At 52.1% G+C, this 14963-nt stretch overlaps 1 protein-coding gene across 1 annotated transcript in view; it reads right to left on the bottom strand.

The window, feature by feature from the left end:
- The window catches only part of GPI (glucose-6-phosphate isomerase), a 31589-nt gene that overhangs the window by 16130 nt on the left and 496 nt on the right, over nucleotides 1–14963 (bottom strand). The window contains exons 2-9 of the mRNA XM_061138978.1: nucleotides 14178–14268; nucleotides 13772–13840; nucleotides 12228–12347; nucleotides 5835–5918; nucleotides 5561–5707; nucleotides 4740–4811; nucleotides 4235–4279; nucleotides 2464–2517 (exon numbers count right to left, since the gene is read on the bottom strand). Coding sequence (XP_060994961.1) covers nucleotides 2464–2517; nucleotides 4235–4279; nucleotides 4740–4811; nucleotides 5561–5707; nucleotides 5835–5918; nucleotides 12228–12347; nucleotides 13772–13840; nucleotides 14178–14268 — 682 coding nt within the window. The remainder of the gene's footprint in view (nucleotides 1–2463; nucleotides 2518–4234; nucleotides 4280–4739; nucleotides 4812–5560; nucleotides 5708–5834; nucleotides 5919–12227; nucleotides 12348–13771; nucleotides 13841–14177; nucleotides 14269–14963) is intronic.

Below are 14963 nucleotides of genomic sequence, written 5' to 3'. Positions count from 1 at the left end.
CCCTAGCAGACCCTACTGTACAAACCTAACCTGAACAGACTCTTCCCGAAGACCTGACAGATTCCTGGCTGCTTGCCGTGGCCTGAGGGAAACCTGGTGAGAGTCAACTGGTGTTAAACGGGGTCTGAGTGACGTGTGCCTCTGACACTTCTAGAGACTTTTGTCTACCGTGAGCCTCTCACACCACATCTTAGTGACACAGCTCCTCAGCAGTTCACCTGTCTGTCTTCACCTGCCCCGACTCCCAGTCCTTACCTTTGATAACCAGGTACATTCCGCCCACTTCCTCATCTGGGCACCTCAAACCCTACCCCAGCCAGACCCCAATACCACTGACACGTCCTGGGCTGGTCATGGAACCCCAGAGGCCTCAGCAGCACCCTGAGCTCTGCCTGTTTCACTGGGTCTGGATGCTGAGAACCTGGAGGCTGATCTGGCTCAGGGGACTTTCCTATGTTTGTCTCATCTGAGTTCTAATAGCCACGCTTGAGTGATCAGCCATCCAATACCTGAGGCTCACTCTTCAGAGCCAGCCAGAGAGATCCCACTGTATACAACCATCCTGAACTCACAGATACAGGTCTAAGATCCCGTCCATAATTTTGGCTCCTCAGATGCCACTCGACAGAATAAACATCTGAATTCTTCTAGAATCTCCCCTGTACCTTTACCCATCCTGGGGTTGCCTCTTCAGACATCACCTGCACCTGTCCTGTCTCCTCTTCAGACATCACCTGGACCTGGCCTGGCTCCTCTTCAGACATCATCAGCCAAAATGAGTTCCCCAATGTGTGCTGACTCTGGCTGAGCCCTGACAGACCCCCCAGTTTACCACCTCACCTCTGCCTAAGCCCGATACACAAGAATGCACCATGGACCCTGGACCGTGGCTGCGCCCTCTGGACACAGATGAGCCGGCCTCACCACTTACACATGCCTACACCAGACTGAACTGTTCCGATCTTACCTCAGAGCCAGCACAATATCCCTGTATCTATTCTGATGATTCTCTCTCACCTGAGAGACCCTAGGTCCAGAAACTTCACCTGTCCCTGGCTCCTCAGATGTCACCTTCTCAATGCAGCAATATACAAGCAGGTCCCTCCAGGTATGTCTGGCCTGGCCCCAGAGGCCTCCACTGTGCCCACTCCAGGCACTTGGGCCTCACTAGCCAGTCCCAGCTCCATGTTCCTGTGTTCCTAGGCCTTACCTAGAAGACCCAGGTCTCTGTTTAAGCCACACTTCATTTCTTCAGGCTGGGTGGTTACAGGCAGTGAAAACTCAGGCCGGGACACAGCCCCGCTCTGCCGGGCTCCTTGGCTCACGGGAGCCCCTGCACGGCCCTGACCACCACCTGTTCAGGCTCAAGATCCCAGGGAGGAGGAGGATGGTGCCCCCTTCCTGTATCAGGCATGCATGCATTTGTTAGCAGCTGCACAGTCTCTCTCGACCAGGGCTCCTCATCTGAGCCATGGGACACAGACAAGGATCTGAATGACTCTTCTCAATTCTTCCAAGGATGGTACATAACTAGTCCCATTCTGGAAAGAAGTTAACTCATTACACACAAGAGACGCCTTAGGGTACGAGGGCTTAATTCTCTCCCAGACTCCAAGGCCTTTACAGCTTTCAAAGGAGGTTACATCTTCAGATACTGCCACTCAGCAGAGAGCTTACGGTATAAAGGCTTGGAATCGGCCCCCGGGGGAAATCCCTCGATTAGAGGACGCTCTCTTAGGTACACCTGCCAAGGTCATGTGTTAGAGCCACACCCACTGCACCCACAACACTCCCTGCACTGCATCCCTGCACCCCAAGCCTGCCTACATTCTGTGGCCAGAGCCCTTCCCACACCACGGCTGCACTCAGGCCAGCCGCAGGGACGACTCTGGCTCGCTGCTTGGCACCCTCGGTGGCTCCAGCAGAGATGACCTGAGGGACCGCCCGTGGCGAGACTGACCCACAGCTCCGCCCCCAGCGGTGTCGGCTCTGCAAGCCGCCCAGCGGGGCCCCACCTGGCCCCAGACCTGGCACCTCCTCTCTGCCACCTCCAGCTGCCCCTGCAGCTCCTTTCCAAGCCTGCCCAGTCACACTCCTGCCTTGCCCTGCCCCTTGGCCTTTACAGACTGCGGCTGTGGTTTAGAAAAAGGTCATCACTGAGAATAACTCACAACCTCAGCTCCCCGAGGGGGATGGGGTGGCTCCGGTTACCCCACTGTGGGTGCTACTGCAGGCACCCAAGGGAGTGTCACCCTGGCCCTGAAAGCCCCCCTTGGTGGGAGGGGGGCCATATCCTGACTGAGCGAAGCTGCTCCTGCTCCCTGAGGACCTCCTGGCCTGCCCCAAACCCAGGCATACAGCAGGTGCTCAATAAACATTGACCTGACTCCACGGGCCCCTCGTCTATGGCTTGACTTAGCAAAGGACATAATTCACCCGCCACAGGGAGGTGCCTTTACTTACATCCCAGAACTCGAACATGTTTTGAGGATCAATTCCAAACTCCTTCACTTTGGCCTAAAAGGGGAAAAAGGGAGAGAGAAGGAAGAAGCCAGGATTAGCTGCACGAGAACCAGAGCTGCAGGCATGAGGAGTCATGCTGTCCAAGCTTCAGGAGCAACACACCTTCCCCAGAGCCCCCACTGGGGCGGGGCGGGAGCCTCCTGTGAGCCCAGGGCAGCACCAGCAGACGCCCACCCCAGAGTCAGATGTCCGGCCAGCTCACACCCAGCACACGGGTGGCCTGGTACTGGCCAAGCCCTCCTGCTGAAGGGGAGCTGCACACTCACTGCGAGGACCTGGCCCCCACACTGCTCTGCAAGAGCCACCGCCCAGACCCAATCCCCAGGACATCTGGGAAACCGAGTCCCGGGCTGGAACCCGAGCACAGGCAGGGGCCACCTCCCAGGCCAGGGAACAGACAACCTGGACACCTGCCCAGCCCTTCCGATAACCGGTTGGTGACTACACCCCAGGAAGCCTTCAGGGGCTGACCAATCTTATTCTGTCCTCTACACAGACAGGGCCAGCAGCCCCCTCCCTAGACCCCAGAGGAGACGCCCTGCTCTCCAGCTCTACCTGCAGGCGGCGGACAGCTGTGCTGTGGTTGGCCAGCCCTAAGATGTCCTGCTGTCTCCTCTCACCGGCAGGTCAGCACTGGAGGCATGGGTGGGGGTGGCATGGAAGGAGTGGGAGTCCAGAGAACCTGGGTGTGGTTCCAGCTCAGACCGCCCAATGAAAGACCCACCACACAGCCAGTGTTCAACTAGGTTTGCCTTCCTTTTGATTCCTGGAGCAAAGCCCCAACTCCCACTGGCCTGCCCCCAACCCCACCTTGCACAACCTGGGGTCAGCAGGAGCTGGCACATGGGTAACCACATTCTAATCCTTACATCACGGACTCATGCAATCACTGGGCAAACTCACATCCCTTCATTGGGCTTAAAAGACTCTTGAGAGTCCCTTGGACTGCAAGGAGATCCAACCAGTCCATCCTAAAGGAGATCAGTCCTGGGTGTTCATTGGAAGGACTGATGCTGAAGCTGAAACTCCAATACTTTGGCCACCTCATGCGAAGAGTTGACTCATTGGAAAAGACCCTGATGCTGAGAGGGATTGGGGGCAGGAGGAGAAGGGGACGACAGAGGATGAGATGGCTGGATGGCATCACCGACTCGATGGACATGAGTTTGAGTAAACTCCAGGAGTTGGTGATGGACAGGGAGGCCTGGCGTGCTTCGATTCATGGGGTCGCAAAGAGTCAGACACGACTGAGCGACTGAACTGAACTGAACTAAACATGCTTATGTGAGAAATAAGCCTGGTGTGCTACAGTCCATGGGGGTCACAAGAGTCGGCCATGACTTGGTGACTGAACAACCACCCCACCCATACCTGGCACATCTTGTCTGGGGGGAGGCCAGTGGCAGAGGCCAAGGGAGGTCACACGTGTGGAATGTTGTGGTTATCAGTCAGGCCCCAGGAAACAGGTGGGGTTAATGTGATCCCAGTGACTGCAAGCTCCTCATGGAGCAGCAGCAGTTCGTCTGCCTGTAGAAGTGGCAAGTAAGGCTTGCAACTCGTATCCCCCATAGGCAACCAATCCTTCTTGGCTGAGCCAAGATCCATGACGCTGTCAGCACATGTCAGCTCATGTACTTGGAAAGGCCATGACCCTGACCTGGCCGGGGCCCCAACCCAGGGTGGTGGTACAGGAACCCCTGTGGGCACTTACAGTGTTGGTGGACAGGGCAACAAAGTGTTTCGCGACTGCAGACGGCTGCAAGAGATAAGCCAAGTTAGACCACACTCACCCTGGGGACAGCCCCCAGGGACAGTGACCCTCCTACCTCTGGAGAAACCCAGGCCCTGGGTGGGGCCCACCACCCCCAGTTCTCGGTTCTGAGGCTGCTGGAGGAGGCCCAAATCAAGGCAGAGTGGGCAGAGTGGTCAGAGGCGGGCTGGCCCATCCTACCTCACAGGCACACGAGGCCCAGGCTGCCTCCCCTGTCAACTTGGCAGGGCCAGGGGTAGAGAGGCTCCGCAGGGCCAGTAGCCTTAAAGAAAGGGCCGTCAGCCGTTAGACCAGGGTCTGCACCTGGGGCCTGTCTGGGCTGGCAAAGCTGAGTATCTTAACCAGAAAGGCTGCCTCCTGCTGCCAACTTCAGGGGAAACCGGCTAAAGGGCTGGGCAGACCCACTCTGTCCTTCCCAGCCTGCCCACTGCCCACGAGCACTCACGTCCTTGGCCGACAGCAGAAACCACTCCTTCGCCGTCTCTGCGTTCGTGATGGTCTCCTGGGTGGTGAAGGTCTGCAGGCAGAGAGTATATAGCAGTTGGTTCCTAGCTGATATGGCCCTGAGTCAGAGCTCAGCAGCAAAGGCCACATGGATGCTCAGTTATCACAAGGAGCAGTGCATGCGGGTCAGTGAGTTACTCCACATCACCTCCACCCACATGTCCACAAAGCCCCGATTGGTGTGTCTCTGGGGCAGAGGCCTAGAAGCAGCAGTGTCATCCTGTGATTCCAGAACTTCACAGAGGAACCACAGGTTAAAGGTTAGAACATCCGCCAGGAGAGCTGCTGTGGCCTGGGGCTCCTTCAGCCCAGACTTGGCTGTATCTCAAAACCCAGGTGGAATTAATTCTTAATATTTAATGTGTAAGGATATGAGTAAGCAGAGTGCAAATGACAAAAAAACAAAATGCTTACGTTATCTGGGCCTGGCTCTGGGATGAGAAAGGAGCGGACGTTAGGGACAAATCTCTGACAGAGACAGGAATGGTCTTGGGCTGAGCAGATTCAGCCAAGTGAGCGGGTGTTGCCTCAGACGGAGGCACACGTGGACCAGTGTGGCTTTCATCGGGTGAACTGTGTTGACCACCAGGTAAGGAACGGTCTGAGGGTACCTGTGCCCACCCGAGCCACAGAGCACAACTCATTCAGAGCAGGCGGGAGGGTCCAGTGTGCAGGGCGGCGGCAAAGCACCCACTTCCCCCACCCCTGCTGTCACCCCAATGCACACAGGGCTGGGAGACAGGCCAGGGCTGAAGCCCGTACCTTGGAGGCAATGATAAAGAGAGAGGACTCGGGGTTCAGCGTGGCCAGCGTTTTGGCAATGTGAGTCCCGTCAATGTTGGAGACAAACCAGACCCGGGGACCTTCTGCAGAGTACGGCTTGAGGGCTTCAGTCACCATGAGGGGTCCCTGTGGGGAGATGGAGCGTCAGAAAACAAGATTCCCCAAGTGGCGAGAACAGCCAGGTCCCATCTCTGGGGAAACTCAGGCCCTGGATGGGACCCCCTCCTCTATCCCAAGTCAGCCCGCTCCTTACCAGGTCAGAGCCACCAATGCCGATGTTGATGACGTCCGTGATGGCCTTGCCCGAGTACCCTTTCCATTCACCGCTCCGGACACGCTGGCACAGAGCAGGGAGATGTCATCAGCCCAAACCCCTGAGTATAAACTGCTGTTCAAAAGCATCATTACTTCTGTATCCTTACACCTTAGTTCCAACTTCCCGGCCCTCAGAGAGGCCTACTGAGACCACAGTGTCACATTCCTGTCACTCAGGCAGGGACTAGACCCTCATCATCAACTAGACCCTCATCCATCATGAGTGAGGGTGCAAGGGAGAGGCAATATCCCCATCTCATAACCAGCAACATTAGCAGAATTAGCAAAACAAGAATGAACTTTCAGCAGAACCTAACATGACAGAGGCCAAGAAATGTGAAACGCCAACTACTGTGACCAGTCTACGCCAGGGACAGGAATGACAGACAGGCAGCCAACCTCCATGTGCTCTGAGGGCGTCTTGCCTCCTCAGCCACACTACTGTAGAGGCACGGATGCAGAGTGAGCCCCACAGAGGCGTGGGTGCAGAGTGAGCCCCCATGGTGTAAAGGGCTATGAACCCACCGGAATACTGCAAAAGTGGTGGAGCGGGACTGCAGAAGCCGGGTCATGAAAGACCATGCAGCTTCTGCCTCGCTCTCTTAGATCGCTCGCTTTGGGGAAACCATGTACGACATTATAAGAAGACTCAGTTGTGTGAAGAAGCCATTGCGGTGAGGAACGGCAGCCTTCTTCCAACAGCCAGAGCCAACTCACCACCCATGAGTAGGAACCACCTTGGAAGAGAATCCTCCGGAACCCTTCAGATAACTGCAGCCCTGGCCATCTTGAGTACAACCTCAAGACAGACGCCCCCCTAAACCAAGACCAACCAGTTAAGCTTCAATTTCTGACCCATAGACACTGTGTGCGCATGCGTGCGTGCAAAGTTACTTCAGTCATGTGAGACTCTTTGCGACCCTATGGACTGTAGCCCACCAGGCTCCTCTGTCCATGGGATTCTCTAGGCAAGAATACTGGAGTGGGTTGCCGTGCCCTCCTCCAGGGGATCTTCCCAACGCAGGGATCCAACCCCTGGCTCTTACGTCTCCTACCCCAGCAGGCAGGTTCTTTACCACTAGCACCACCTAGGAAGCCTCCACAGAAACTTCGAGACGGTAAATATTTACTGCTATTTTAAATCAAGTTTTGGTGCAATCTGCTATATAATAAATAACTAGTTTATAATAAATAGCAGATGTTGGCACTAGAAGTAGGGTATTACCATAAGAAAAATTTAGAAATATGGGTAAAAGCTAAAAGAGCCCTCAGGAGAGTTAATAAAAGCCTGGAAGAGACTGTTAGCAGAGGTTTAAAAGTCCTTGAGGGGGTTGCTGATGTAGATTTAAAGAAATAGGAGCAAAACATTATTGGGAATTGCAAGAAAGAAAATCCTTGTTATATAGTCAAAGAAAACTTAACAACATGCATGCATGTTAATAATGCTGCCTGCATTAATCAGGGGAGGGTGAAGTAGGGCTTCCCTGGTAGTCCAGTAGTTAAGAATCTGCCTACCAATGCAGGGGACACTGGGTTCAATCCTTGGTCAGGGAGGATTCCACACGCCGTGCGGTAACTAAGCCTGTGTGCCACAACTACTAAGCCCAAGCACCTAGAGCCCGTGCTCCAGAACAAGATAGCCTCCCCTCACTGCAACCAGAGAAAACTCACATGTAGTAATAAAGACCGGGTGCAGCCAAAAATAAATAAATAAATAAATTTTTTAAGCAAGGCAAGTAAAAGATGCCCTATTTTGATCTATTACTATCTATTATGATCTGGATGACCTAGCTACACAGTTTTCAGGCTGTTATAAATTGCCTGGCTTCTTAGTGCTTACAGTAAAATGCAAGCAGAGAGAAATAAACTTAATGAAGAACTTTTAAACAAAAAGAAGCCAGGAACTGTAGGATCTGAAAATTCCCAGCCTCTCCAGGCAGTAATTGATTCTGAAATTAAGAGATGGATGTGGCAAAGATCACATCCAAGGTACTGTAACAAAAACTTCAAAAGGTAAAACAGATTGTGTAGCTGTAAAACTTTTTGTTAAGACCTCAGAGAGAAGTAAGGTGGTAACAAAGAATATTTTAGCTGAAGATAAGGCTTCCAAAAACTTTGCTGTCCAGTGGTTAGGACTTGGCGTTTTCACTGCCAGGGCCGGGGCTCAATCCCTGGTCAGGGAACTAAGATCCCACAAGCTGTGTGGCACGCTAATGATATTTTTAAAAGCCCATGTTTCTTTTAAATTTTTTTTTTAGCCACACTGCATGGCAGGCGGGATCTTAGTTCCCCAACCAGGGATCGAACCTGTGCCCCCTGCAGTGGAAGTGTGGAGTCTTAACCACTGGACCACCAAGGAAGTCCCCCTCAAAACCCACATCTCTATAGGCAGTGAGCAGCCTGAAAAAACCAGGCAGTTACAAACACAAACTACCTTTCATGTAAAAAAGATAACTAAGAGCAAAGCCAAAAGCTTTGAGGAATGATGCCTACACCTTGAGCCCTAATCAAGCATCTGGTGAATTTCAGAACTGCTCTGGACCCAGTGCTCTGTGACAACCTGGAGGGATGGGGTGGAGGGAGGGGGGGTGGGGGTTCAAGAGGGAAGGGACCCATGTATGCCTATGGCTGATTCATGTTGATATATGGCAGAGGCCATCACAAAATTGAAAAGTAATTATTTTCCAATTAAATAAAAAAGAACTGCTTTGGATCAACGATTCCTGTGTGCCTCCCACTTTCCTCCGTTTTTGCAAGGGAATTATCCTATATAAGTATCCTAAGCCTATCTCACCACTGTATGTTGAGTGTGTGTGAGGAAAATAATCTATTTAATTCACATATCTTCAGATCAAAAGGAATTGCATTTGAGTTATGTTAAAAAAAAAAATACAGATATATCTGAACCTAATTTAGATTATGAAGTTCTTGACTTCTAACTGATACTGTAATCTGATATGGCATTAAGAGAAAGAGAATGGGGTGTTTTGCATGTGGAAGGAACAGGATGAATTACTGGGAGCCAGAAGGCAGATTATGATAACCAATATCCAAGACGGTTCCCAGAGATCCTCACCTCCTGGCACTGCATTCATGATCTTGTGCAGTCCCTTCCCACTTTGGTCAGAGTTCACCTGTACAACCAACAGGGTATTACAGAAAAGAAAGAGTAACTTCTAATGCTAGCTCAAGGTAATAAAAGGCCTTGAGGCACTCTGCCTTGCTTTCTGTTGGATCAATCACTCCGGGAAAAATCAGCTACCTGGTCATGCCGTTGTTGTATAGTCGCTAAGTTGTTGTTGTTTAGTCTGACTTTTTTGATCCTATGGACGGCAGCCTGCCAGGTTCCTGTGTTCATGGGACTTCCCAGGCAAGACTACTGGAGTGGGTTTCTTGCCAAGATCACCGGAGTAGATTCCAGATGCCATTTTCTCCTCCAGGGGATCTTCCTGACCCAGGATCAAACCTATGTCTTCTGCATTAGCAGATGGGTTCTTTACCACTGAGCCAACAGGGACACCCATACCTTACTTCATGCATTTCAACCTTACTTTCACACTGTTCTTCCCAAAGCAGCTGCTTTCCATACATCCATGTTGGGATGAAATGGGGCTTCAAGCCCCAAGCTGAATATATAATCATCAAGAAACAACTACATGGTATGTGTAAATAAAATACAGATACTTTTCAAGAATGCTTTTGGAGACAAGAACACTGATCAAAAGCCCCTAGGAGTATGAAACTATACTAACAGGCTTACGAAATAACACTGTGGAGTTATTTTTTTTCACTCATAGAACTTTCATGGTCCTTTTTCCTTTTAAACTTTTTCTTTATTATAGTAAAACAACGTTAAATTTCAGAAGGGAACAGAAATACTTATGGACCTGCTGATATCTATACATTACATCCTGCTTGTTTTTTTTAAGCTATCTGTAAAAGATACTACTATATTCACCTTTCAGAGGTTTCTAAAAAGTGTGCAAGCAGCCAGTGTAACCATGCAAATATTCAATATAATGAGGACACTCAAATAGCCTGTGGAGAGGTTCACAAGGTGAGGAACTAAAGCATCCCAAAAGTCAGCACCAACTGCTGGTGAAACATCTTGGGAGAAGGTCTTCCAGCCCCCATCAAGCCTTCAGATGAATGTGACCTTGGGCCAACACCTTGACTACAACCTTATAAGACCAGAGCCAGAATCAATCAACCGAAATGTTGACTGTCGTTTTCAGCTGCTAAATTCTGAAGTATCTGTTACATACTGATAGGAAACTAATATACATGGATTTCCCAAAACCAGTAAGACACAGTAACTTTATTTCTTTTAGATAATAATCAACTGCCATGAGCACTTTGCCATCAATACAGAAAGAAAAATAAATTACTCAGCTTTTCAACCCTCAATCTCATCATCAGTTTTGTTATAATAAAGCATCCAAGAGGGGAAACTTTGTGTATCTTTACTAGAACTACACATACCCTTTATTTGACCAGATGGTATCTAATGAAACCCACCAGCTCTGTAACTTCCCTTTTTGACTTCATAGTATATCCTGAATAGAAGAGCAGGTCAACGGAGCTATAGGTACCTAATTCCTAATGGTGCCCAGGACTACAGTATATGAACATACACTGATTTTACTGGTCAGTCCTCTGATAAGTAAGGGCAGGCTGTTTTCAGGTTTTGCCATGGCAATCAAGGTCACAGTGAACATTCTCACCCAATCTTGGTGAACTTTTGAGAGCACAGCCCTGGGGAGTGTTCCTCACCAGGGAAATGCTGCTATTCAGCAGCTTTTTTGTACTATAAATACCCATCAGTCTGAGTCAGGTACTTCAGCAGCCAGCTGTAAGGGAGGGTTCTCCTGGAAACAGCTTCCCAGACAACCAGGGCCACACACTCTCCTCCTGGCATGCCTTTACACAAGAGCACCAAGCTTCATACAGAGCACATCAGTTCTTGCGCTCACACCTGATAGCTGGAAACACCCTTTGTTGTTGTTGTTCAGTCACTAAATTGTGTCCCACTCTGTGACCCCACAGACTGCAGCACGCCAGGCTGCTGTCTTCCACCATCTCCTGGAGTTTGCTCAGATTCGTGTCCATTGAGTTGGTGATGCTATCTAGCCATCTCACCCTCTGCCGCCTCCTTCTCCTTTTGCCTTCACTATGAAACGTCTGACTTGGGTGGCCCTGCACGGCATGGCTCATTGCTTCACTGAGTTACAAAAGCCTCTTGACCATGACAGAGCTGTGATCCATGAAGGGGGGAAACACCCTCCCCTCCACCCAAAGCCCAGCAGCAGCACCATCCACTGTGAAGGGACATTCTGGAATTCAGATTCCAATCAGGATCCCAAGACTTTCTCACTGTGTGAAGTCCTACTTGGCTGCCTTTGCCTCTAGGATGGATGCCCAGATCGCCTCCCGCTATTTCAGTTGGAAGATGGCTCTCACCCAAAGTAACCAGACTTTGACCAGACACGTGGTGGACACTGCTCCCAGGGAAAAGCTGACCAAAGTTTAAATTATCACTCCCAGGGCACGCATCATCCACACACACAGACGTGCACAGGCCCACACAAACAGTCCAGCCCACAGACATCACCCTTGCACCACAGGCTTGAGGACATCCACGGACTCTTGCAGAACCATCTCTGGGGTAGATACTGAGGCAACGGCAACATATGTGGGGAACTCTCCAGCGGGTCTCTGAGGCAACCCCAACACCCACGGAGGAGAAGGAGCAGAGTTATGTGCATTAATGCTGCAGCAGGGACAAGCTGCATGTGTGTGTACACGTGTGGGTGTGTGTGCTTCAAAGAAGAGACGACTGACAAGCTAGTGCATGCACAAGAAACTTCTGCAAGATTTAACAGTAAATAAAGACTGCTCTGGAAATCTGGCAGGGGTGTGGTCAAGAAAACCCTAAATTTTAAATTTTATCTAGTTCTAGGCCAGGAAATAAAGATCTATGACTTAAGAGGTTACAAAAAGCAAGTATTTCCCCGACTATTCCATCCTCCAGAGGCCTCACTTTTCTTTTCAGATCTCTGGCCTGGCCAGACTGTCACTGTGAGCCTACAGGTGTTACAGTTTAGGAAGAAGGCTGCTCCATGGCTGCTAGTAGTGGGTTCCCCAAGAACAGGGTCAGGGGGAATCCGTGCCTTAGCAGAGCCCCCCATGGCCAGCAATCACACCCACTGCCCCCACCTCAGGTTATTGAGAGCTGGGATCCTCTCCAAGGAGAGTGGAAGGGCGGCCCATCCAGACCCCTAGATTCCCAAATACAAGCACACACATGGCTACTGGGAGGTCCAGCCCATACCTGACAGAAAGACTTCATCTTCTCCAGGACTCTGTTGACCTCTGGCATTACATCCTTACCATCCACCAAAATGGGTGTGTTTGAGCGGTTCCGAAGGGCCACGTGCAGCACAGCCCGATCCTGGGGGCGAGAGTCAGCGTGTGAAGGCCCTCGGCCCACGGCAGCCACACACCCAGCCGCACCCAATGGACATTCAGGCCCTAAGGTCTTTAAGTGTTTGGACTCATACAGAGAACCCACTGTGTGTTCACAGAAGTAGGGACCACCCCACGATCCAGGGGAGGTGGGGACCAAGGCAAGTGCCCCTTGCTTTCTGTGCTGCAGATAGTCACAAGGGGAGAGAGACCAGAACAGGCCTAGGACAGGCCCCAGTGAGCCCCGGATGTTCAGGGCATGCAAGGTCAAGGAAAGCTGAATGGAGTGAGCGAAGGCAGGCTGGCGGCAACACAGGCCAGCGACAAGCAGTAAGTGGCTTAGAGGACCAACGCTCATGAAGCCCAGTCTCATCTTCCTGGTAAAAAGTTCATGGTGCTTGTTGGCACCTTTTGAAAAGTGTCCCGGCCCCTTGAAAGTGGAGCAAAGCAGGCAACTCAACCTTCCCTCATCAAGGGTTTCATCACACCCACCACCGGAAACCAAAACAGATCCTAAGTCTGTGATAGGCGCCAGGCAGCTGGCCTTATCAAGTTGAGAACAACAGTCCCATCAAGCTTCGGGCAGCACAGGCCTTGAAAGAAACACATCTGAGACTCTGGAGGAACAGGAAGGGATGATCTTAGCACTCCAACCCAGGGAGAGGCTCGCTAAGGTGGAGGGCTTCATGCCACACTACCCTCACCCTGTCCAGCCTCACTTCTGAGCCATGTTCTGTAGGCAATGAAATGACCCCTCCAGGAAGCCCTCCTTCATTGCAGCCTCCCTCAGACTGCCCAGCAGTGAAAGACAGGATGTGTTTGAATCCTGACTCCGCCACTTAAAGAGAATGACATTAGATAAGTGACTTGATCTCTGAGTTTCAGGTTCCCCGTATGTAAAAGGAGACTAAGAACATTATGAGGATGACGCTCTGAGTGCTCAGTGATTCTTATGCCTCCAAGGCTTCCACAGCGATTCAGGAACAGGGTGGCCCAGACCTGGCCCTGCCATAGCTTCCTGCTGACTCCGCCCAATGAGACTGATTTTGACAGGAGTCTGGTTTTCACTAACTAATGAAACTTGCAGCAAGAACAGATCAGAGTTCATTTCTCTGACCATGTCTTGAGAAGACCTCTCCCTGCAGGCTTGAGAGCTGCTGTCCCCAGGCAGACACAGACACCGGAAGCCATCCACACTCACCAGACCTAGACTGCAGGCTTGGGGGAGACACACCCCAAACCCTGCAACTTGCTTGAGGAAACAGACCTTCAGGGCCCTCGTTAAGCAAAAGCATTGCCTAAGAGGAGGAGTATGACACAAGGCGATGCTGCAAACAGCCAGATGCACCCCAAAGGGAACCAAGAGGCTGTGGAGGGTGTGCAGAGACTGCTGTCCACCGGCCAGCTCACCTCAGTGAAGTTGATCTTCTCACCGGTAAACATGCGCTCCCGGGCGGCCTCCACACCCCTGGACTTAGCCTGAGAAGAGAACACATTGACAGGCGGTCCCACCCACCATGGTCATCAAGAGTCCAACCCCCAAGCACAGGCTTGGAGCAGCTCCCCGTGGGACTGACGGATGGCTGCAGCCCGCCGCCCCCCTCCATTGCCTGGGAAGGGTCTGCTCGGACATACGGGCACTGGGTCCCCTGGGATGCCAGTCAGAACCTCTGCCAGGGGCAGGGGCACAGAGGCAGTGACTGAGATCCACTAAGAGAAGGAAGTAAAGATGCTCAGGGATCTGGGGGCGCCAGGAAGCCCTGCTCGCCTGCCACATCGTGGGTCACCGGTCAAGCCCTCCGAAGCAGAACATTACCAGGTCCACCAGCATCTGCATCACAGTCTCCGTCACCAGGTTCTTGGAGTAGTCCACCAGAATGTGCCCATGGTTGGTGTTGAGGTTCAAGCTGCAGAAAGATAGCAGAAGCTGCCCACCACACCCCAGACTGCTCCCCGACGAAATGCTTCCAGAAAAAACATCCTCCCCGTGCCAAATCCGAACAAGCCTCAGCTGGCCAGCACAGTGGTGTCTGGCACCGGCCCGCCCACCCAGCTGATGTGCAGCAGGGGCAGCACAGTGCAAGATGCCGACACTGGGTGAGGGGCCCTTCCTCCGCGAAAACTGAGCTGGGCGATGGGGAGACAGAGTTGGGAGCGCTGCCACCGTCTTGGCCAGGGAGTGACCATTCTGGCCCAGGGCTCCTGAGACCCAACCTACTCAGGGAAGAAGGCCCCGGAGGTCAGGGCTGGCCATCAGGGACCTCAAATCTGGCGCCACAGATCTCCCCTGCCCAATACCTGAACCAATGGGTTGGCCATTCCCAACCCCCAAGATTTCCTCTTTACCGCTCGTTCACGGGTCTCCGGATCTAGCCTCCAGGGCAGCAATCACAGCCCCACCTCTCCAGCCTTCCACCGCGGCTCCCTGCAAATCCCGCGGGCCTGTCCCACCCTTGACCACACCCCGCGGATGGTCCATTCTAAGCCAGGACCGAATGAAGTGGGAACAGCCCTTCCGCGCCTGCTGCGTCAGCGAGGGCCCTTGCTCACAACCGCGGAAGGATGGGCTGCTTCAGCCGGCCGGGACTGATGCGGGAATAAG

The sequence above is a fragment of the Dama dama genome, chromosome 4 (assembly GCF_033118175.1).
Source record: "Dama dama isolate Ldn47 chromosome 4, ASM3311817v1, whole genome shotgun sequence".
In the NCBI taxonomy this organism is placed as follows: domain Eukaryota; kingdom Metazoa; phylum Chordata; class Mammalia; order Artiodactyla; family Cervidae; genus Dama; species Dama dama.
The sequence above is the reverse complement of the archived record's forward strand: the minus strand, read 5'-3'. Positions and strand labels throughout refer to the sequence as shown.